Genomic DNA, 25,593 nt, shown 5'->3' with positions numbered 1-25,593 from the left:
TTCATTTTTTTTTTCTCAAAACTATTAAAAGTAAAACTTTTAAAATTTAATGGAAAAAAAAAGGGTTAACCGGCGTCGTTTTCTTCCTGCTCCCTTCCCTCGGTCGTGCTTTGTCAACGACTCAACGCCCTCATATGACGAAACCATCTGAGACGATCGGAATCGCACTGGGCTGCTCGATTTGACGTCACGGCCTTTCGACCTCCTCTACGGCCATTCCTACCAAAATAATTAAATAAAATAATAATTTAGCTCCGAAAAACAATATAAATTTCGTATTCATACCCTCTTCGATTTTCCAATGTCTTCATCAGGTCCTCACTCCTCGCACTCTTCTTGTTCATGCTGCACATAGCAATAATAACTCTGATTCTCTCACCATCACCATCATCATCGTCGTCGTCTTCTTCATTTTTTTCTTTGCTTTAGCCCTAATTTGTGCTCTGTTTCATCATCTACAGTTCGTAAATTGATGGCGACCTTGTCGAACTCGCTGTCCGTAAAGCACGGCTTGTCTATCTGGTGTCCTCGCTCGACTTCTCTGAATCGCATTACTCGCCAGCCTTCTTCGGTCGGTTCCAGAAGTCTATCGAGGAGGAGCTGCGTCGCCGCGGCTTCTTCTGCTTTCGCGAACGAGAATCGAGAGTCGGTTTCTCAGCTCGTTTCATTGATTGTTCTTTGTAATTGAGTTTTACTTTTTGGAGGAAGCGTTGGATTATGAGTGGTGGTGAGCTTTGGGTTTGAATTTCGCAGGTTCGTGATCGTAGGCGGGGGAAATGCCGCGGGGTACGCCGCTAGGACTTTCGTTGAGCAGGGCATGGCCGATGGAAGACTCTGCATTGTATCTAAAGAGGTGATTCTCTGTTCGTGTTGGTGTTTACAGTGGCATTTGATCAATTGATTACAAACCGGGATTATATGAATTTTGAACTGTTGGTTTAGATTAATAAATTAGATATTTATTGTGTGTTGTCACAGGCATATGCGCCTTACGAACGTCCAGCTCTGACGAAAGGTTATTTGTTTCCTCTAGACAAAAAACCAGCGCGCTTACCTGTAAGAATTATGTTTTTCATGGCATCTTTTGATGTTTCAATGCTTGGAATTTGCAGTTCCGAAGATGCGCATTTAGATGGTTAACATGTAGTTTTGTACTCATATAAAGGCCTACATAGTTTGCTTGTGCTGGTAAACCATTGAAGCTGGTTAGCTTAATTTATACTCTTTGTTGACTTGGGTACTGTTGTGGTTCATGTTGCCATTGCCAATCTGCAGACAAGGAACTTGTGATTTGATGTTTCAATTTAAATATTTGTATTCTTAGTGAAGGGTGGGGCATCGCTGCCCTTATCAAGAATATTGTTCACACCAATGTTTACTCTGGTGTTAAAGTGTGTTTTTCTGTAATTGTAGGGTTTTCATACTTGTGTTGGATCTGGTGGGGATAGGCAGCCTCCAGATTGGTATAAAGAAAAAGGGATAGAGGTACTTTCTTACTGCCTCATCTTTTGTATTATTTTTTTTAGTTTTTATTTGTGCTGATTTATGAAGATAACTGGTGGAGTTCATTCAAAATAAATGGAGGATTTTGTGAAGGAATACCCCAAGAGCACTTGTTAAGAAGCTTTATAGGAAATAAATTTGCATTTAATGCAACAATAGTTGATCTTCAATATGATGATATTGCCTACATTGAATGAAGACATCTCTTAACATAGTGTCACGAGCTAAGCTTGTTCAGGGCATTATGCTTGCCTGTGACTGCTTATCTCGCGTGCTTAGGATGAGTTTCCATCATGTAAATACTAGTGTAAGGTTATTTTCTACTAGTAGAGTTTTTGTAAGTCAAATAAGGCAGTATGACTCCTCGGTCACTTTGATGTTTCCTAGTGCGAGAATGATAATTACATAAAAACCTCTTAAGGGGAGGGTGAGTATTCATCAGTAATTGTAAAACTCACTAGCAATTGTCAACGTGCTTAGCCTAGTTGCCTCCCTTGCTAAGTACACCATGTCAACAGAGGATTTGTTAATGAATTACGTTTGCTTCAATGTTTACTGCTTGCTTGCCACAACTTTCATGAATTGATTATTATTTTCGCTGCTATCTGAATTAATGTTAATGAAAGTGCTTCGTGGATGAATGTTGGTAAACGATAGGCTGACTAGTTAAACAAGAGTGCTTTAGCTAGAGCCGCACGGCCCTTCACAAGGGTGTGAAAATAGTCGGACCGTGACATTTGGTATCAGAGTCAGGTCGGTGACACTTGGTGAGAGCACAAGGTTGAGTTGCTACGTGAATTCGATTGCGTTTATTGTTGGATTTGGGAAGCTTTGGTAAGTGACCATGGCACTAAACACTGTTGAGAGGATCAGCGTGCTGGAAGCATAGGTTGAGACAACAACCAATACTATGGCTGCGGAGGTGGCCCAGATCCGAGAACTTGTTGATGAGGTGATGGGATCACAAAAACGTCAAGCAGGTTTGATAGGCGACATGTCAGAGGACTTTCGCCACACAGTTGAAACTTTACAGTCGCGGATGGCAGATTTGGATGCAAAGATGAATGTGATGGTTCTTGCTATGGGAAACTCCAACACTCCGAGAGTTAGCAAGACCAAGGTGTTAGAACCCAGGACGTATGGGGGTGCCCGGGATGCCAAGGAGTTAGAAAACTTCTTGTTTGATGTGGAGCAGTACTTTCGCGTTGTGTGGATGGCCTCAGAACAGGCAAAGGTAGATACTGCGACCATGTACTTGATTGGTGATGCCAAACTGTGGTGGCGTACCAAGTACAGAGAAATTGAAAATGGAAGCTGTGTAATTGATAGTTGGGCAGACTTGAAAAGAGAACTCAAGGTCCAATTCTTTCCTGAAAATGTTGAGTATAATGCAAGGAGAAAACTGAGAGATCTTAAGCATACGGGGTCGATCAGCGAATATGTGAAACAATTTTCTGCTTTAATGTTGGATATTCGGGATATGTCGGAGAAGGACAAGTTGTTCTATTTTCTTGAGGGGATGAAACCGTGGGCAAGAACTGAACTTCATAGGCAAAGGATTCAAGACTTGTCAACTGTACAAGCGGCTGCAGAATGCTTGACTGACTACGCTGGTGATGATACCGCTTTGTCCAAACGGTTTGGCGGAGAGGGAAACAGTGAAAAGTCTTTCAAGAATGGCAAACCCAAGAGTGGGGGAGCCGACTCTAATTCATCAACCTCAAAGGAAGTTTCGTCATCTCAAGGGTTCAACACAACCAATGGAAAGGGGAAGAGTAAAATTTCATGCTACTTGTGTGGTGGATCTCGTAAAATGAGTGAGTGTCAACACAAGAGATTACTCAATGCCTTACAAGCTTCTACTTCGGGAAAAGGGGTGGAAAGCGAGGAGGAAGAGGATGATGCCCCTAGGGTGGGTTCAGTGCGGCTGGTGAGCGCATTGGAAAAGCAGGAAAAAACACCAAAAGTTACACGAGCAAAAGGGTTAATGTTTGTGGACTTGAGGATAAATGGGAAGAGTACTCGCGCTATGGTTGATACGGGGGCTACTCATAATTTTGTTTCGCAGTTGGAAGCATGGATACTCAACTTATCCTTAGAGAAGGATACAGGACGCATGAAAGCAGTTAACTCTGTAGCCCAGCCTACTCTGGGAGTAGCCAAGCAAGTGACTGTAAAGCTTGAACAATGGGAAGGTCATGCGAATTTCACAGCGGTGCCATTGGATGACTTTCCAGTCATTTTAGGAATGAAGTTTCGAAGGGGGATGAGGGCAGTGCTGATTCCTTCGGCTGGTTCCCTGTGTCTGATGGGAGATCACTCGTGCATAGTGCAAGATGTTGCAACGAAAGGAGACGACGGGAAGTCCCTTTCAGTCATACAACTTAATGAAGGATTGGGTAAGGGTGAGCAGACACGTCTAGCCACGGTGGTGGTAGACAAAGAAGTAGGCCAAGTGCTGGAGCCTATGATCATCCAAGCGGTGTTGGATGAGTATAAGGAGGTGTTGCCGGATAAGCTGCCTCACAATTTGTCTTCACGACGAACTGTGGAGGATGAGATCGAGTTGTTATTAGGAGTGAAACTACTTGCTAAAGGGCCATGTCGGATTGCGCCTCGAGAGATAGTAGAGTTGGGAAAACAACTTGATGAATTGGAAGCGGGATGTGTTCGCCCTTTCAAAACACCGTTGGGAGCATCGGTGTTGTTTCAGAGGAAACATGAAGAACATCTACGGAAGGTGTTCGACAGGCTAAGGGGAAACAGTCTGGATGTGAAGAAGGAGAATTTCTCTTTCGTTCGGCGGAGCAACAAGTTCCCTGGTCAAGTGGTTGAATAAGGTCGTATCCGGAGGGGTAAGGAGAAGGTAAGGATGACTCAAGAACGGAAGATCCCCACGACAGTGAAGGAGTTGCGTTCCTTTCTTGACCTTACTAGATACTGCAGGAAGTTTGTTGAGGGGTATTTGCGGAGAATGACTCCAATGACAAAACTACTGGGGAGGTATTATTGGCCGCACACGCGGGATGATGTGGTTGATTATACTAAAACTTGTCTCACTTGCCAACAAGACAAGGGGGAGCGGAAGAAGTATGGTACTTTCATGGCCGCACCAAAGTACTGTTCGGCAGAGGGGACGACACAATTTTTCCTTGTGACTATTGTGGGATATTGGGGTTTTCCCCAAGTTATTATTTGTGACCAAGATTTAATGTTCACTGACAACTTCTTAATAGAGTTTTTTAGGATATTCAGGTCACATCTTGACATCTCTTCAAGTTATCACCGACAAACAGACGGACAGATGAAGAGATTCAGAGAGCTGCTAGATGAGTACTTGAGCCATTTTGTCAATGACAACCAGAAGAATGGCGTGCAACTACTTGATGTGGCTCCGTTTTATGGCAACGTCCAAAGGCGCTCAACAACCAACAAGAGCCCTATTGAGCTTGTTACAGGCCAGCTGCCGTTGTTACCTCACACAGTGGGCGATCCGTACAAACGAAAGAGTCCCAAGGTGTGCATCTTCACTAGAGAATGGAGACTGAATGCAGAGCTTGCCCAAGTCTATCTGGAGAAAGCTTCTAAGCAAATGAAGAAGTGGGCAGATCAGGAAAGAAGACCGCAGTTTCATGTCAGCTGCCTCAAGCCATTCAACGCCAACACCAACGACCTGAGCAGAAGTCATTCAAACAGCGCAGAGTTGAAGACAGTGCAACTTGACAGACATGAAGTTGAAGAGATCCTTGCAGATAGAAAGTTCATATCTTCAAGGAAGAAGCAGCAGAAGTTCCTAGTGAAGTGGAAATGCCTTGATGACAAAGAAATCAGCTGGATTTCTGCGGAAGATATTCAACCATTCGTGGACAAATTTGAAGTGTACCTACCGCCAAAAGTCTACGAAGACGTCGACCGCATAAGTGGGGGAGACTGTCACAAACTAAGCTTGTTCAGGGCATTATGCTTGCCTGTGACTGCTTATCTCGTGCGCTTAGGATGGGTTTCCATCATGTAAATACTAGTGTAGGGTTATTTTCTGCTAGTAGAGTCTTTGTAAGCCAAATAAGGCAGTATGACTCCTCGGTCACTTTGATATTTCCTAGTGCGAGGATGATAATTACATAAAAACCTCTTAAGGGGAGGGTGAGTGTTCATCAGTCATTGTAAAACTCACTAGCAATTGTCAACGTGCTTATCCTACTTGCCTCCCTCGCTAAGTACGCCATGTCAACGGAGGATTTGTTAATGAATTACGTTTGCTTTAATGTTTACTGCTTGCTTGTTACGACTTTCATGAATTGATTACTGTTTTCGCTGCTATCTGAATTAATATTAATGAAGTGCTTCGTGGATGAATGTTGGTAAACGATAGGCTGGCTAGTTAAACAAAAGTGCTTTAGTTAGCGCCGCACAGCCCTTCACGAGGGTGTGAAAATAGTCAGACAGTGACACATAGCTATGTTCACAACCTAAATGCACTTCTTGGCATGACTGATAAATGAACACTGTGGTTCATTTTATTATTTACTTGTAATATTAACCTAAAGGTACTCGTTGGCATGAAGACATTTGTTTATTATGCTATTTTGATGTTGTGTGTGGTCCGGATTTGCATTTTTTATTTCAACTTCATTTCTATTTTGAATACCTAGAGTCTGAGGAGACTTTTCCTTCTTATTTTACATTTACACTTCAAAATGCAAGAGGTACCCATGTTGAATGAACTATGTTCATTCAGCATGTGTATGGACATTGAAATGAGTCTAGCATGACTACAATCTTCTTTTGTTTTGTTTTGTTTTTTCTGTTTTTTTATGATATATGACATGCTGATTATTGGACATGCTGCTAATTGGTGTATAAGACAAACAGCTGTGCTATACTTACCAGTTACCACCCAAACATCACACTTCGTTCCCACTGCTTTGTGTAGTTGTACCATACGCACTGTAGAATGCATAAAAATATTGGGTAAAAATAAGTGTTGTGTGCAGTAGGTAAGTACAACATTTTCATAAGATAAAATAAGATAGAATACATCCTTAGTTCACTTTCAAGTACACTGGGTTTGCTTTCTTAAATTTTTTTCCAAGCAGGGATGAGGTTTTGTAGATCTTGACCTTGTAGACCCTTGTTGGCTGAAGCTTTGTCTGCTGGAACATGGGATATTTTCAAAATAAAGGAACTTCCATCTCTAACAAGCTATTTTTTATTGATTTTCATTTTACTTTCATGTGAGAATAAATAAAATATGTTAATTCATGATTCATTAATGTGATGAAGACTGGAAAAAAACTGACACCTCACCTCTTCGCAAAAGAAATAAGTGAATAAAATAAAATCATGCCTTACATGTCAAGACGTGCCCAAGTCCATGTAATAGGCGTCTCCAACAGCTGTGAAAAACAGTCAGAAATAATTTTATAACTCCTGATACTTTCTTCATTCAGTCAATTTTTAAAAGATTTACCATTTTGTTTGGAATGAATTGTGAATGTGTTTGTAATAATCTTTACTGATGAAACTTGAAGCAACTAATTTTTCAGTTATGTTGTTTGCATGAAACTAGCTTGTAGGCAAATAAAGAACCGGATTTGCCAATACATACAGCTAATTGCAGCTAAAAGATAGAGCTGTTGTCTTGAATACAAAGTGTTGGAAAGTCTAATATCTTGGCTGAGAACTTTGAAGCTACCTACTATTTGTTTGTAATTTGTATAGAGCTATCCCCAGGAGTTCTTTTTTATTTTCTCCCTGGGAAAATAAACAGTGTTCTGATGCTACATTGATCACCCTCCATATTTTAATATATATTTTTTAAGTTTTTTCTTTATTTTTTTGTCGAGTTATTTTGTTATGACACTGATTTTCATTTTGTTAATTCGAAATTTGGATTTATCGTTATGCATTTGTTTATTTATTTATTGCACAGATGTTGTATGAAGATCCAGTATTAGGTATTGATATTGAGAAGCAAACCCTAACAACAAATTCAGGCAAACTGCTCAAGTATGGAACCCTTATAATTGCTACAGGATGTACATCTGCAAGGTGCCTAGCTACTTGAATCGGTTCTCAATAGACATCAGCTAATCCCAAGAGCACCTACATGAATATTGCTGTAATCAAACTTCATGCACTGTTTTGTCTATAATTTCATAAAAAAGAATAATAAATGGTAGTTGGATCATATGTTTACTTGATTTTATACGGTAGCGGAATGAAATTTTCCCTAAGCCTCTTGCCATTGATATAGCAGTGACTGGCTTGATGATGTAACAGCATGAAGATAGATGCATGGGCTTGGTTTGCTTGAATATGTCACATGTGTCAGCCACATGGTTGGGACCAAGAGTTGCAGCTTGCAGTTGGTTATATTTTCTGATGAATATGTCAACCCATCAATAAGACGTTTTATTGAAATTATCCATGTAATGCATGAATGGAGTGCAACAAAAAGTGGAGGTGATACCTTCTATGGTTATGAAAAGATGTTTGGGTACTCAATAAACTAGACAACTAATTGTTCACTGAAGAATATTGTTTGTATAGCAAATTTGTGACTTGGAATTTGCCAATGCACTTGAATAATTCAAAATTGTGAAACTTATGTATCATTATTGTGTTGTATTTGGTCCACTTGCATGCATTTTCCTTGGCAATTCACAGTGCAAGTTTAAAAAGCATAGATAGGGGAAGAAAAGTTTTGGTCTGATGTCTCTATGGGCTTTCGCAGCAGGGTGTTTTAAGGGGATGCGTTTTTTAGATGTACAATGGGACTGGAGAGCCCAATTGGCTTGATTCAGTTTCCTTTTCTTTTAGTTTTTTCTGTATTGTTGAAGGATTTCTTATCCTTATCCTTATTATTGTAGATTCTTTCTTAATCTAGCAACATCTTTCTTTTTCTATTAAAAAAAAAATGTAGTACACTGGTGCATTTGAATAAGTTCTAAAAGCGTTTAGTTTGTATCATTATTTTGTTGTATTTGCTGCATATGCATGTACACTCTTCACCAATTTGTGGTGCAAGTTTAAAAAAATATAGTTATATGATGAAAAGATGATTTCTTGGCCTTCTGGATTCAGGCTTCCTGAGAAAATTGGGGGAGATGTACCTGGTGTTCACTATATCCGAGATGTTGCAGATGCTGATTCTCTTATATCATCATTGGTAGTTTACTTGTACTTAAACTTGGGTTTTAACAAATTGTCATATTGTTTCTATTCTAGTAAAATATCATGTTGTTTATCTCTTATATTTGCATACTATGATATGGAAATGAAGTGGACCATCGTCTTTGTAAAACTTGTGTTAGATTACCACTTTATTCTAAAAGCTTAAGCTATTAGGTTGTGGGCAACAATGTATATCAAGTTTTAACACTCCTCTGCACATGCAGCCCGATAGCATGTGGAGAGATAAACACACGATAAATAACACCTATGATAGGGAATACAGTAATTTTTTAAACACCACACAATAAACATGGGCACCATGACTAGAACCCAGGACCTCACTGTGATACCATGTTAGATTACGACTTTATGTAAAAGCTTAAGCTATTAGGTTGTACTTGTGGACCAACAATGTATATCAAGCTTTAACAACTTGAATACAAAAAGTATGATGTTTGAGATTCACGGTGTAACCCATCCTCATGTTTTCTTACTCTTAAGTACTTACCTTGCCAAAGGTATATTAAGCATAGATGTTTGGATAAATAAAAAAGTTACTTGTTTTTTTGAATTTTGATAGTGATATTAAGCTTGAACATAACAGGTAATAGACTTTATCATACACTCGTACTAAACTTAACTCTCAACCACAATATTACTTTGATTAGCTCCATGAATGAGGCTAGGTTTTCAGCTTTTTAATTTTTCAAATTATTTCATAAATCCCATAACTTGCCTCTGGAAGTCAAAATTTTGTTAAATTCTCCTTTATTAATTCAAAATTCATAGACTATCCGCATGAGATGCATATGTTTGCCATGGTTATGCTATAGTTTGGGATTGCATGCTATGTGGCTTGTCACGTCCACAAGACAGCTGTTTTTGGGTATGTATGTGTCAGACGTTGATCTTATGTGTACTCGTATCTCTCACTTCACAAAATTCCCCAAACTGTTTTTGGCCATCTTTGCACCCCTTGGATTTTAATTCAATGTATTTTTGACGTGGATACAATAGCAACACATTTGTTTTTTTTGTTTTTTTTTGTTTTTGTTTTTTTATGAGTGAAGAAAGGGCCCATTGTAATATGAATTTGTTTCGTTTCAGTTATGGAGTATTGTAATTATAAAGGAAGAATAGCTTAATTTTTTTTCCTAAATTATAATGAATTTGTGTACATCTATAGTGGAAGTGGTATATTGAGAATTCACAGGGAATGGAAACGGAAGAGAATGAAGCATATGCATTATATTGGATTCTTTCTTATATGTAGTTCTATATAAGTGTTCTAGAAGCTTAATATTTGTCATGTATAGTATTTTTGTATATAATTATATATTTATTAATTGGCATGTCCATGCTGCACCATGTCCTCCATCTTAAGGATTTGTTCTATCCCTGTTTCCATATCATGTCTTGCTTTATAGGTTGTGTTGCCAATATATATATATATATATATATTATAACACATTTTGCTACTTTTCAGAAGAAGGCACAGAAGGTTGTGGTTGTTGGAGGTGGTTATATTGGCATGGAGGCTGCTGCGGCAGCTGTTGGTTGGAAACTTGATACTACAGTATGTCATAGAAGTTCTTCTATAAGTTTTTGATGACATTGTTATTTGTTTAACTGCATTCACTAAGTTGAAAAGAAATTTGGAAATTTGACCTTGCATGCTAATTCAAGTGTGAAATATTTTTATGATCTGGTGCAAATTGTGCCTAAATACGCTTGCTGACTCCAAATAAAATATTAAACTATCTAACTCATTTTCTAATGATTTTATCTTCTTCTTCTTCTTCTTCTTTTTGGTTACCTTTAACGCTCCTCATATTTCATGTTTTACATGGATTGCTGTTGTGAACTATTTTCTCCTAATCTCAAAAACAAATTATGCGTCGGTTTCATGGTGCTTTTTGTTAGAAGTGTTATGTGAACTGTAAAACCTTATCACAGCTTTAAGTCTCCCTTTCTATTTATAACTATAAGCAGTGTCTGTGATTCGAGGCAGGCATTTTCAGCTGAAAAATTATAAGAACATAGTATATGGCATGATGTTTCACTTCAATATTTTGGAACAGATATGAAGCCTGGATCATGCATTTGAATGATGTTAAAATGCACATATTTAGAACCGCTATTCACAATTTAGATAAGTACATAAATAAGGTGGCAGCTTATCAGATGTGTCAATTATGTGGGACTTGAAAATAGCACGTTGATAATAACAAAATTAAGAATGCATTAATAAAAAAAAAAAATTGTTCCATCCTATTCAATTATAGGAATTCAAGAAATATTTAATTTGATCAAATAAGAAAATAAATCCATGAAAGGGGCATTTGAAAGATCAAGCTAGCCAGGATCCTCCCCTTGATTGACCCAAATTTGAAAGACATACCTCCTAAATTAAATGGGCTGATCCAAACATTCATGGGTCGAAAAAAATGCTAAAGAGTAGCGCCACATTAGAGCACTTGACGAACTCAAATCTCACTTTTAATATATGTTATAGATTATAGATATAGATGTGTTTCATGTACATTATGATGACTACTATACATGACATAGAGCTCGCTCATTTTACTGAAACACATCACTAACAGTTTGGCTAAATAACTTGAACTAGTAACTCATAACACTCCTACTCTATCTAGAGCATAGATATCATATGCTCTTAGCTTGTTATAAAATGGATTTTTATCCTGAGCTGTCTTAGGGCTTTAGCGATAAATCAGCAAGCTGGTATTTGGACTTCACATGAATGATTGTAATGAGCTTCTATGGATATTTCTACCAAACAAAGTGACAATCAACTTCAATGTGTTTCCTCCGCTAAGATTGGGTTCGAGGCAATATGAATAGTATGTTGATTTTCATACATCAACTTAATAGGATGGGATGTGGAAAACCAATTTCTTCCAACATTCTTTTGCCAAACGAGCTCATGTGTAGTGTTGGGCCATGGCTTAGACTAGGTCACTGTAGCTTGCTTCTTGCTCTTCTAGAATACCAAGGTATCACCAACAAAAGCACAGTCGTGGATCTCCTACGAAAGGTGACCCAACCCAATATGCATTTGCATATCCCTAAACACAAGTGCACCTTTGAAGGATCGCAAGATACAGATTACTCAATTCCAGTGACTTGTTTTAGAGAATCAAGAAATTGGCTCATGACACTTGTTTCAAAAGATACATGTGGTCAAGTGATTGTGAGATAGTTTTAACTTTTCAACAAGTCTCTATATCATTGAGGATCAGCTGACAAATCACCATATCTAGATTAATTTTCTCTTAGGGTCCACGCTTTTATGACCCCAACAATTCAATCTCATGTAAAAGGTTTAGAACATACTACCTTTATGATAAAAACGGTCCCATAAGGGATTTGGATACTTCTATACTCAGAAGTGTTTCCACAATCCTATATCTTTGGTATGGAATTTTGTTTGTTGAAAATGCTTTAGGCTCTGTTGATGTTAGTAGCAATCACAATATCATCCACACTCACAACTACCACAATTCGGCCAGCAATAGTGTGGCAATAGAACATAGTGATCTATTGCACCACCATTGAAGGCCAAACTCTAGTACCATGGAACTAAATTGACCAAACCATGCTCTAGGGAGACTATTTTAGACCATACAAGGATTTCTTGATCCAATGCACTAATGTTGTCTCTCAGAGCGAAAAACCTAGGTTGTTGCTTCATTAGATCCTTTCCTCAAGATCACCATGTCTAATTGATGCAAATGCTAATGGCCCAATGGCAAAATCTGGACCGATGTAAGTTACACATTGATGCTTTCCCAAGTGGCTAGACTCACACTCAAGATTAGGCGCAAAACTCAAATTAGGAACTAGCTATTTTAACTTGTCAAAGATGAGCCAAGGAAACAATGGATTTAAAGTGGTATGGTTGTAGCAGTCTGGGCAGTAGAAGGAGATAGTGACTTAAAGTAGTGAAGTCCACTAGTTTGATGCCCTCTGTCAATATCTTCCTTGTCTTCAAATTGTAAATAACAACATAATGATGAAAAAACATTATAGAACAATTCAGTGATTTCATAAATCTGGTATCTTTGTAAAAAATTATATGAAAACGAAGATTAGAAACAAAAACTAAAAACTAGAAACAATACTAAAAATTGGAAATGAGCAAATTATTTGGTTAATATTTATAAAATTAAAACAAATTAAAAACTTGAGTAAACAAATGCTCATTTTTGTTAAATCAAATAACAATTAAAAAAATATAATTAAAATAATAAAGGTATGACATAGTACAAATTTAAAATACTAGAATAAAAATAAAAATTATTATAATTATTTTACTTAATTTTTATATTTTTTCAAAATTTACTTCACAAGTACAATCTTATTGCACATGACAATTGAAAAATAGTAAAAACATTTTGTAAATGGATTTTATTATTTTTATGTTATTTTTTTTTTTTTCTAATTTATAGATTTTTTTTTTATTTGAAATATGTTGTAAATTCATAAAGGGCAGCTTGGTGCGCAACGGTAGAGTTGTTGCCATGTGACTTGGAGGTCACGGGTTCGAGGTGTGGAAACAACCTCATGCGAAGATGCATGGTAAGGTTGCGTACACACATTGTTAACAAAGTTGTTGATAATGAATTACGTTGCTTCAATGTTTACTGCTTAAGTGTCGTTGCTTTCATAAGTTACTTATTGCTTCCGCTTATATCTGCTTGAATGACAATGAAAGTGTTTTGTTGGTGAATTGTGGTAAATGCTAAGTTGGCTAGTTAAACAAGAGGGTTTTAGCTAGCATCGCATGGTCCATTCACAAAGGTGTGAAATATTCGGTCTGTGACACCTGGTAGATGGGAGCTTTGTGTACCAGGTTGCCCTTTTTGATCATTTTATTTTTATTTTAGTTGAAAAGTATGTATAAAATGAATAATTTAATACAAACAATTGAAAATCGTAAAATTTATTTTTTAATTTTTTTTGCAAACAGCTGAAACTTAATAGAATAAAAAATCGACAATATAAATAAATGCGTGTTCATAATGTATTTCTTCATTGTATAGAAACGGAAGTAGAAAATAGAAAACAGAAACAATACAAAACATACCCTAAGCTTACTACAAACATGAGTATGAGGGGAATTTAGAAATATAAAAAACAGAAGAAGAGGGACTGAGGGACTAATATTTACCATTCCTATTTCGTTAACTATAGTAGTAAAACCATCAGCAAGGTTGACTCAAGCCAGGTTTTTCAGGATATTGGAGGGTAGAAAAAAGGTTAGTATGCCTATCATATGATCAAGTGGTGACAGAGTCTTGAGGCGCAGGAACAAGTGGGAAAGATATTGGATGACATATAGGCTATAGGATTGACTTTCTGAGCAAGAGATGCAATGTGAAGAGATGCTCAATGGGATGACTGATAATGCAGGAACCTCGAAAACTCATCCTCTGAGAATGAAATAATGCACTGTTCGCCAATGGATGAACAGGCAGGGGTGGAATCAGTGGTGGTTGATGAGGGATTCATACTTTTGGGGTTCATGGGCTCCATCATTAAGGGAAACAACAGGGAAAAAACAAAACAAAAGAACTAACAATCCTCCACAGCTCCTGATCACCAACAAGGAGGTAGGCTGAAACCAACAACACGACAACAGCCCACCATAGACCAACGGGAGAAATATGGCAGAATCTTAATGCTCTTGCCTGGACTCTGTATGGAACATCGAGCAGACCAGACATCACAACCAGATCTAGACTTGGGTATGAGAAGCACAAATCTGAATTCTTGGACAAGAAAACTGGCAAATCAACCTGTTAGCATGGACGACAGAGGGAGTTGAACCATCGCAGAGCAGATTGGAGTAAAAATAAGGTCCAACAAAGCCTCTCATGCGCTGTTTGTTATGTCGGAGCTGCTGGCCTGCAATCAGTATGTGAGGATGTGTCCGTCAGTCTTGGAGAAAATCTTTCAGTGTGAGCAGGTCAGTGTGGTCTGTGGGTGGCAGTAAATTGCAGGGCAGTCTTGCCTACACTTTCTATCTCTCCCTATTTCTCTCCTGGCAGTATCCAACTGCTGTTCTGCATTAGTTGTATCTCAGAGCAGCCTTGAACCATGTTCACATTACTTTGCTGCTGTCATTGTTGTTCTAGAGCAGAACAAATTGCAGTCAATTCCATTGCTGCCAATATTGTTGCAAACCAGGCAAGTCTGCAGGTTATACGCAACATTCAAGGAAAATTGCAAGCCCAGGGTACTGTTCATTATCCTGCAGGTCTACCATAAATTTACCGCACTGCCCCTCATTTTCGAACACCATATTGTCTACATGTTGCGACACCTCCGCCACCATCAGAGAGAGACACTTCCAAAAAGACTCTTCTCCAGATTTCATCTCCATTCAGCAAAGCCTGTGGTTCCACGCACAACACGGCCACTTGAAGCTTTTCCAGCCAACACTCCTTCAAAGTTCCTCCCTTCCTCATCTTTTCTCTTCACACTGCCATTACACTGGAATCACCACCCCTTTCCCTATACTTTCAACTTTCAGAACAGCGAGAAACTTGATCAGCCACAATATTTTGATTTTGCCTCCAAAATTTTTAGTCTGTTTCATGGAAGTTTGATTGTCAAATTTAGTATACATTTTGAGGTATCCATTATTACTGCCAGCATCTAGATTAAGACCATATTGCTGCAATTTGTAAGTTGTTTATTGGAGTTTGTTAAATTTCTGTAAGATACTCTACAATAAAGGTGAAATTGAAGATAGTTCTGTGAAAATGGAAGATGAGTTTGAGAAATTGCATGAATAGATTGAGACTTATTGGCAAAGTGTGTTAAGGGTCCTTGGTGATATATAGTTGCAGTACATATTTTAAAAATTCAGCAACTTGGCGTGACTAATGCTGAGTTGTCAGAAGTGGAGTTGTTGTCGTAGGGTACAAAACATGGAGAATGCTTTGGAGACTATTGCTAATATGACTGAGCTGGCAACTGAAGTTGCAGCCTTGGTCAAGATGCCAATTGATTTTCCTACCATACAAGGAAATGTTATAGCTGTTGTTGCTCCTCACAATCTTTAGTTGTATGAAGGCTGAAATGATCACTTGAATTGAGGAATGACATTGAGGTTTTAATGGTGATAGTTCTCTTGATGAATTTGATGATTGGGTATATTTATCGGAGTACTGTTTCCAATGATGTGAAATGAATGAGGATCGATTGTTATATTTGGCTGAATTGAAATTGAAGGGAATTGTCCAAGTTTAGTAAATTAAGCAGGAAGAGATATGGTGAGATCAGAATGTGGGATGAGATGAAGCGAGCCATGCTGGAGCAATTTGTACCTTCCAACCACCACCAGCATGTTCATTTGCAATTTTTTAATTTGAAGGAAGAAATGACATTGGAAGATTACGGTAGTAGGTCCTATAATTTGGCTACTGGTGCCAACATGGAGTGGAAAGAGGATGTGATGATTGCTTTTTACATGAAGGGGTTGAAGCCAGCTATCACATCCAAACTTTTATAGTCGGAGATGCTGCACATGTTGCCACTTAGATACAGGAAGATATACAGTGTTATGCTTATAGGGCTACATTGTCCCTTTGATTTGAGAAGACTATTGATGAAGCTGTGCCAGAAAAGTCAGTTGAGCAGTTAGAAGTTCAGGCTACTACCTGTGGATGACTTGTGAGCATTCTAGAACAACTTATAAGGTTGCGGCAGCTGTTTAAGTGTTTCAAATGTCAGGACTTCGCGCATCAGTTTGCATAATGTTCTAATCAAGTCATGGTGTTGCCAAAAAAGACGATGATGATGCCATCCAAGTGATTGAAGCTAAGATGGAAGTCCCAAGTCACTTGGATGAAAAAAATGACAAGCTGGAAGATTGTTAGTACTTTTGACCTATCCTCTCTTTCCACAAGGTTGAAGGAAATGAGGATTGGAAATGAACCAACATTTTTCAAACTAAGGTGGTTTTTCATAAACAACATTATGCTTTGGTTATTGATCTTGGTAGTTGTACTAATGTAGTTTTTAAAGAAGCTGTGAGGAAATTAAATTTGAAGGTTGAACCACATCCAGATCCATACAAGATTCCTTGATTGAACAATAACAACATGAAGGTCCATGATCATTGCTTGCTAACCATGAAAATTAGTTCAATAGTGGAGAGAGTGCAATGTGATATCCTTCATCTTAATATGTCATATGCTTTTGAGGCACCCGTAATTGTTTGATAGAAGAGCTAAGCGTGATACTTATGAAAATTGGTATACCTTTCCATCGATAGAAAAGGTATAAGTTGGTGCCATCTCAGCTCTTTCACTAACCAAATTGAAGCACGCTGTTTCGTTCCTTATTCAGCGGGATGACTCCTTTCATGGTGATGGACTCCTTGGTGCTTTCCCCAGAGTTGAGTTTGTTTTGGGAGGAGGAAATTAGTGGGAACCGGGTAATTGGATTGATCATTTTGACCCAATTTGGAGACCTTTTTCAAAGAACTGGGTAAAGGGATTTTTAGGTCCTGAACTCAAGTGCTTTCATGCTTTCATTAATTAGTAGTTATTATGTGTGTAGTTTAATTTCTAGTTAGGATTATGCATATGTGGGTTTTATTTTTAGTCCTTGTATGCATAGGGGTTTATTTGTAATTTTGTTTGTAATTTAGGCATTTTTTAAATGAATAGGGCGTGAAAGCCATGTAAGAGTCAGTTCTTGTACTTTGAAAGTAGAAGTTAACGTGAGTTTTCTCCTCCACCTTAAATCTTCTCTCTTTCTCCTTCGCCCTTCTTGCTTTACTTCTTCTTCTTCCCTCTTTATCTTTCTATTTCTCTCAATATTTCTCTCCTGGCAGCAAATCCAACTGCTGTTCTGCATTAATATCCTTCTTGGCCTAATCCTTGTACCATTTTCCAATATGCACCACATTCATTATCCATGGCATTTTGACTTAAGCCACACCACTCTTTCACATCAATCTTCACAATGCTCTCTTAAACAAATTAATTGTAAACATGGTCTTAAATTTCCACGAAATTGTCGAAATTTCCTTCAAAATTTCCGGTTTCCATCACCCTTGAAATTGAAATGGCAGTCGATTTCTGTTTTGCATAATTTCCATCGAAATCTCAATGAATCATTCCGAAATCTTGAAATTTCAGCGAAACTTATTGAAATTTTAACTATACAATGAAATTTCCTTAGAATTCAAAAAAGAGATTTAGGAGTGAAGTGAAATTTCTCTCTTTATTTATCATTATTTGTATAATAAATAATATTTAAATGATTTATGATTTTCATTTGTATGAGCTGAATATGTTTACTGTACATTATCTTATAAATATGTTTGATACACATTATATTACAACTTTTCAACCTTATACACAACATAGATGTGTTTAACTTGTAATATATTTGTCCTAAAACTTGCATTATTATGTTTGTTAATCATTTCTAAAGTTTCACAAAGAATTACATGCTTTACTACTGACTTTCATTATTTTTTCAAATCGAAATCGAAATTGACATCGAAATTTCTGTACTTTTGGACCTTTGAAATTTTAGTCTAAATCGAAATTTAAGACCTTGATTGTAAAGCATTTACATGTCATCAAATCCGTAAATATATCTAAATTATTCAAATTTTGAATTATTTAATTTTATAAATAGATATGTTTGTGCACTCACAAACACCAAAGCTATAGTAGATCTAGTCATTTAGTTACCCAACAAAATATAAATCTCAAGAAAGAGTAGAAGATAAGTTATTTTAAAGAAGAAAAACCGTTTCTTGAAATGAAGTTGGATCACAGTTTATATAGGTAAAATTAAGTATAACTTCCAATATTAAAAATACCCATAAAAGTAGTAGTTAATATTCTAAAAGCGTTAAAACTAAAATATTAAATTTAAATTATACTTAAAATAAAATTGATGACCATTATATAATATTTATTAAACGAATATTTTTTTAATTTGAAACATCCAACATTAATACAGTAATACCAACAATTTCTAGGTAGAATTTATATATATTTTAAAACTTTGATAAGAAATCAAAGGAATTAAATTTATAAATTAAATTATTAATACTTGAGTTATTTATACGCATTTTTTGTGGAGCTTTATTTGAAAAATTAGAGTTCTTGAAGTTAAGATGGTATTCAAAAAGATGAAAAATGGGAAATCTATAGGACCAGATAAAATACCAACCGAAGTTTGGAAATGTTTAGGGGATAAAGGAAATATTTGGTTAACTAATCTATTCAACATTATTATAACAATCAAGAAAATGGCAGAAGAATGGAGGAAAAGGACGTTAATACCTTTATACAAATAAAGGTGATATTCAGAATTGTAATAACTATCGTGGAATTAAGGTTATGAGTCATTACGATCAAATTATGGGAAAGGGTAATCGAACATAGAATAAGACTAGAAAGGAGAATTTTAGAAAATCAATTTGGTTTATGCCTAGGAGATCAATAACAGAACTTTTTTATCTTTTAAGAAGCTTAATGGAAAAGTTTAGGGAAAAGAAAAGGGACTTGCATTAGAAAAGAAAGGGGTTTGCAATTGATATATTGAGGTCATTAAGGGTATGTATGAATCAGTATGATAGAGTAGTGAGTAGCATTAGGATTGTGGGAAGGGAATCTAGAGATTTTCCAATCTCAATAGGTGTACATCAAGGTTCTACTTTGAGTTTTTATCTTTTTACTTTAGTGATTGATGAACTTACTAGGAATATTCAAAATAAGATCCCTTGGTGCATGTTATTTGCAAATGATATCGTGTTGATTGATGATAGTATGAGTATAGTGGAATTTAAGTTAAAACTTTAGAGAGTCACATTAGTGTCTAAAGGGTTTAGGATAAGTAGGAATAAGACAAAATTTATGAAATGTAAATTCAATACTGTAAGGAGTAGTAGTGACGAGAAGATTAAACTTGATAATCAAGAGATTAATAGCACTAATCAAGATATTTTGGATCTATTATGCAAGTGGAATGGGAAATTGAAGAAGACGTAGTATATAAAATTAAAACAGGTTGGGTAAAATGGAGGAGTGCGTCAGGTGTGTTGTGTGATCGTAGAATATCCTTAGCATTAAAAGAAAAGTTTTATAAGACAACTATAAGGTCGGCTATGCTTTATTATTTAGAATGTTGGACAACTAAGAAACATCTACAAAAAATAAAATTTGTTAAAATATGAATGTTAAATTGGATAAGTGGTATAACATTAAAAGATAAAATAAAAAAATGAACACATACGCAATAATTTAGACATAACACCAATCGAAGACAAGATAAGGGAGGGGTGACTTAGATGGCTTGGGCATTTGAAACATAGGCCTAGTAGAGCATCTTTGAGGAGAAGTGAGTTAGTTATAGTTTCTAGCATGAAAAAGGGTAGGGTTAGACCTAAATTAACTTGGAATAAGATAGTGAGGAAGGATTTAATAGCCATTATCTAATAGAGGAAAACGCTCTCGATGAGGCGAATTGGTAGAAAATAATTCATGTAGCCGGCCCCACCTAGTGGGCCTAAAGGCTCGTTGTTGTTGTTGTTGTTGTATGTTTTGTTACAGTGTTTTCACATTATATTTTCTTCATACGAAAATACTATATTTGTACTATATGGTACCAATGTATGCTATTTTTAAATTAAAATTTTTAAATAAGGTCTAACATGTACGTTATTCTTGAAAAAAATAAATACATTTTCATATAGTTGAATTGTCTTATTTTATCTAATCTTGTAATATACTTATGTAGCTATGCTCTTTATAGTTTTCTAAAACAATTTGATAGTATTTGATGTAGCTAGACTTATTTGATTTTTATATAAATAATTTATATTACTACTAGATCCTATTTTTCTTAAAAATAAAATCTTAAAAAGAAAAAAAAAGTTGTATTGAATAGACTAAGAAAGTAATATGAAACATTCCTTTTGACTTGAGATGGGTTAGGCAAATGGAAAAAAAAATCTAGTAAAGTTAGGGCAGGTTACTATGTGCCTAAAGTTGACTATTTGGGATAGTAAGTGTATTAGATATTATTATTATTTTTTTAAAAGGAATGAGTAGATGTAATATTTTTTTATATGATAAGTTTAGGTGGAGTATTTGTAAAAGTCAATAGTATTATTGCCCATGTCTAAGGTAATGTTTTAAATAGCAACACATATATAGCACAATCGCACTTTTATAAATACATATTTTAATTATTTAATTGTGTAAAATAGATGTGCTATGTACTTAAACACCAAAATTAAATCACAAATAAAGCCAGTTAAGGTTAACTAGATGTCGTGTGTGAAAAAAAAAGATGGTTTGGTGCGAGATAATATGATTTTTTTAAATTAATGTTGATATGGGTAAGATGTAATTTTAAATTTGAATTTCTTCTAGGCACAATAGTAACTCTTTGTATTGACATGCTTTAGAACAACTTGCTGTCTTCCTTGGAGATGTGCTTTACTCATATTTTTTGCTCTCAAGTTATTTGATTGAAATTTTGTGAGTGAGTGAGATTTTTCAATTTGTTAATTTGACGTGATTATCTTTGATTGTAAAATTTTTAGCAGCGAAAATATTTGGATTGACATTCTTAATGTGTAAATTTAAGTACATGTAGGAATGCTTGAAAAAAATTGGTAAGAATGTCAATTTGTTAATTTGACGTGATTATCTTTGATTGTAAAATTTTTAGCAGCAAAAATATTTGGATTGACATTCTTAATGTGTAAATTTAAGTACATGTAGGAATGCTTGAAAAAAATTGGTAAAAGATAATAATGTTTATTTACAATAAAATTATTTGTGATTCTTACTGGTCAGGTGTGTATTAAATAAATGATACAAATTAATTTTGGAAAAAAAGACAGAGACCTCCCCTGAGGTTTAGCAAGAAAAATAAAGATCTCTCCTAAGTTTTTGAAAAATTCCGCAAACTTTCCTTGAGGTTTCAAATACGCCAAAGACCTTCCCTGCCATTTGATTTTTGGGACACTTATTTCCCTCAAAAAGCTTGCCTTTTTGGTGAACCTCAAGGAAGATTTGTGGAATTTTTGAAATCTTAGGTGCGGTCCTTGGGATTTTTGAAATCTCAGGGGAAGACCCGTGTCTTTCCCCCAAATCTCAAGGAAAGTAAGTGTCTTTTACTTTTAATTTTGATGTGTAGAAGATGAAATTTAATTTTTTAAAACTATGTTTTAATAGAAACAATATTAATCCTTTTCAAGTTGTCTAATAATGAATTTATAAGTGGAATTGGGAACTTTTTTTCCGCTGGTTAATCTAATGTGGTGGTTTCATATTGTACAATTTTAGTGTTAAAACATTTATATTAACATTTTTAATGTGGATTTTAAGTTTTATCTTTTTTTTTTTAAAAGAAAGCGACAAAACACAAAATGTTCTATGTTATTTGTACCTTAATATATAATAAATTATTAATTTCTTTTTCTTTTTGGGTAAAAAAATAGGTTATACTTCAAGAGGATCATCTTTTGCAAAGATTATTTACTCCTTCGATTGCTCAGAAATACGAAGAGCTCTACCAAAATAATGGTGTCAAATTCTTGAAGGTGTGCTTTCTATGTACAAATTGATGGAAAATTTCTGTTTGGCTATTGGACAACAGCACGAGGGTTATGGTTGCATATACCACATATACCTAGCTTGCTGAATCTGTTTAATATCTTAATCAGGGAGTTTCCTTAAAAAACATTGAAGCTGGTTCTGATGGACATGCAGCGGGTGTTAAACTTGAAAATGGGTCAACCATTGAAGCAGATACGGTAATTTATTAACTCGTGTTTGTTTTTCATGGGGAAAAATACATCCTTTGTTTCTGTTTTTCCCATTTGGAAGCTTGAACCCTGCAGTTGAATGTAGAGTCACATTTGCGCACTCGATTCCTCATTTAAAGACGGGCTTGAGAACTAGATAGACTTAAAGCACTTCCTTTTTCCATGCAGATAATTATAGGCATTGGAGCAAAACCTGCGGTTGGTCCCTTTGAAAGGGTTGGCTTGAATGCCACAGTGGGTGGAATACAGGTTAGCATAGTGGCAACAAGCTTTCTGTTGTCCTTTCAATACATGCCTGCTAGTTTGATTATCTTGCTTCTTTATCTCAGAGATTATCATAATCAAATTCTTTTGGTGTTTTACTAACACTGTTTAGCTAGGTCATCAAATGGCCATTTCACTTGCACAAAAACCTGTCATTCGAGGTCATATGTGCTTTACGTACTTTGACTACAACAATATGTGCATCACATTATTATTTTTGTCCTTGTGAATTGCTTGCTATTCATCATTGCAATTTAAGGGCTATTTTAATTGTTTTCTTATTTCTAAATGAGCTTGTAATTGATGAATAGACCAGAATTCTCGTATGATGGTTTCAATTTGGAACTAAATAATTGTTGTAAATTTTATTGAAGATTTGACTATGATACTGGTGTGAGCCATGTGCGTTTTGCATGCAGATTTGCATATTACATGATAGGAGCAGCAAAAATACATAGATCTAAAAACTCATCATCTTTACATAAAAAGGATTTGATTATTTACAAATTGATTCTTGTTGGACTTCAAACTGAGTCATTATTATTAATTATGATATTTACATATAACTTTAAATGTCAGGTCGATGGCCTGTTCCGAACAAGTGTACCTGGAATATTTGCAATTGGAGATGTAGCAGCATTCCCCTTGAAAGTATGCTTTTCTCCAATTAAGCTGCAATCTATTTTTCAAATTTGAAAAAAAAGAGAGGCTATAATTTGTTCATTTATGAGGTGATCTTGGACATGATTCTAAGCAGATGTATGACCGTATTGCACGCGTGGAACATGTTGATCATGCTCGGAGATCAGCACAGCATTGTGTTGAAGCATTATTAAGTGCACAGACTGATACGTAATATTTATTTATTTATTTATTGTAGATTCTTGTCATTGCAGTAATTATTTGTTGTATTCTTCTACAACTTGGAAGCATTCCAGGTAACGGTCTCTCTGCATGTTCTCCAGCTATGATTATCTCCCACATTTTTACTCGAGGGTTTTTGAGTATGAAGGAAGCCCAAGAAAAGTTTGGTGGCAGTTTTTTGGGGACAATGGTAAGATTCTCTATTGCATGAACCACCATTGTGTTCAGGAGATATTTTCTTCCTTTATGAAACTAACCATCTGGGAGATTTTGTTTCATCAAATTCCATGTGCGCTCTCTCTTAATAGGTATTCTCTTTTTCTTTTTTTTTTTTGCATTGATTTTGCAGTTGGAGAGACGGTTGAAATTGGGAATTTTGATCCAAAGATTGCTACTTTCTGGATAGATTCTGGTAACAGAGAATATGTTTTAAAGCCTCTCTCTCTCTCTCTCTCTCTCTCTCTCTCTCTCTCTCTCTCATGGATCTCAACAAAAAGTCAATTAATGTAAGCTCGTTGCTCCACAGGTAAGCTTAAAGGAGTTCTTGTTGAAAGTGGAAGTCCTGAGGTATTCCCTATTTCCATGATTTTACTTCTCAACGTTGCTTGATATAAATTAGAATTGAAGTATTATTTTGATGATGATTAGCAACTTTATAATGTAATTTAAGATTCACCATTCTCCTTGCGACTCACGACCTTATTAAGTATAAAAAATAATACAATGACCTCTGCATGATTGAAGAGATGCCAACAGAAAAAGAAAATGGATGCAAATGCAAATTCCCATGCAGTGTGATTGTTTATTTGATTACTCCCAAACAGTCTCTCAAACTTTGTCTGTAATGATTCTTGGTTGCACTGTCTTCATACTGGTTGCTAAATTAGTAACTGACAGTTTTTCTTACATTGTAAAGGAATTCCAACTTCTCCCTAAACTTGCAAGATGCCAACCTTCTGTTGACAAACTCAAGCTTCAGAATGCATCATCGGTTGAGGCGGCGCTGGAAATTGCTCGGACATCTCTACAGGTTGAAGCTGCAGTTTAGTTTACTACCACGTCACAAACTCTTGACAGCGACTTGGTACATAAAAGTGTTTTCTTCTTCTAGTGTTCTACTCCTGGTTTTTCTTGCTGGAGTGTTTTTAACTTGTTGTCTGTCCGTTGACCTATCCCCCTGATTCATGCGGCCAGTTCATGTTATTGTGGAAAAGATATGCACAATGTTGTCATAGAATCTTTCCCTTCCTTTTCTCTCCGCAGGTATTCTGCCTAGTTATCTTTTTGCGAGAGAACTATTGCTGAAAGAATAATGTAGATTGAGCACCCTCATTCCCCTGTTTCTTACCCTGTCCTGACAAGGGTGTGGAATTATTGTACTAGAGAGAGACAGAGAGAGAGTACTCGTCGGTGTTTTGTTTTAGTCCCAAGTTATCAGTTCTTTTATCAATTTCTATTTTACAAGGCAGATATTGCATAGGCAAACCCCTTTTCTGGAAAAAAGTGATATAGGAGCTGTTTTTTCATGTACGTTGTCCCACCAAGTTTGTGATTCACCTGAGTTGAACCACTGGGCCCTGGGGAATGCTCCCTTCAAGCTTCAACTACTGTTCAAAATCGATGGAACAACCAGCCAGTCCACCAATTACTGGTTTCTTAGGAAGGGTATGATCATGGATCTCTGTTGACGTTTTAGCTTGGGCGACCTTAGGAATAAACCTTGAGATCTTGTAAGAACCCATGGGTTGACTCTGTGTGTTCGGTTTCATCATCATCATGGTTATCTATTCTGCATATACTCCACAAAACCATTTGCCGTTGTAGTTTGTTCACACAAAAACTAAAGGCTATTGCAGACCTCAGACTTGACAATTAAGTCTGAACAATAATTACTTCTCAAGTCCAGTCATTGCAATATATATAAGTTTTCTACGTATTTGTCATCA

General features: G+C 36.1%; 1 protein-coding gene across 1 annotated transcript; it reads left to right on the top strand.

Moving 5' to 3' along the window:
- The first annotated feature begins 95 nt into the window (after positions 1-95).
- LOC131157142 (monodehydroascorbate reductase, chloroplastic/mitochondrial) lies at positions 96-25,593 on the top strand. Its single transcript, XM_058111058.1, has 17 exons — positions 96-314; positions 462-645; positions 754-853; positions 979-1,056; positions 1,414-1,485; positions 7,436-7,554; positions 8,590-8,674; positions 10,166-10,255; positions 22,193-22,294; positions 22,418-22,507; positions 22,688-22,768; positions 23,363-23,434; positions 23,541-23,635; positions 23,749-23,837; positions 23,997-24,059; positions 24,174-24,214; positions 24,564-25,593. The coding sequence occupies exons 1-17, from the start codon at positions 302-304 to the stop codon at positions 24,693-24,695; spliced, it is 1,506 nt and encodes a 501-aa protein (XP_057967041.1). The 5' UTR covers positions 96-301; the 3' UTR covers positions 24,696-25,593.

Source organism: Malania oleifera, chromosome 6, assembly GCF_029873635.1.
Source record: "Malania oleifera isolate guangnan ecotype guangnan chromosome 6, ASM2987363v1, whole genome shotgun sequence".
Classification (NCBI taxonomy): Eukaryota; Viridiplantae; Streptophyta; class Magnoliopsida; order Santalales; family Ximeniaceae; genus Malania; species Malania oleifera.
The sequence above is the reverse complement of the archived record's forward strand: the minus strand, read 5'-3'. Positions and strand labels throughout refer to the sequence as shown.

Bases quoted from the DNA above. Each gene is read 5' to 3' on its own strand.
- LOC131157142 (XM_058111058.1), top strand. The intron at 646-753 runs GTCGGTTTCTCA...TGAATTTCGCAG, and splicing joins TTCGCGAACGAGAATCGAGA to GTTCGTGATCGTAGGCGGGG. The intron at 24,215-24,563 runs GTATTCCCTATT...TACATTGTAAAG, and splicing joins TTGAAAGTGGAAGTCCTGAG to GAATTCCAACTTCTCCCTAA.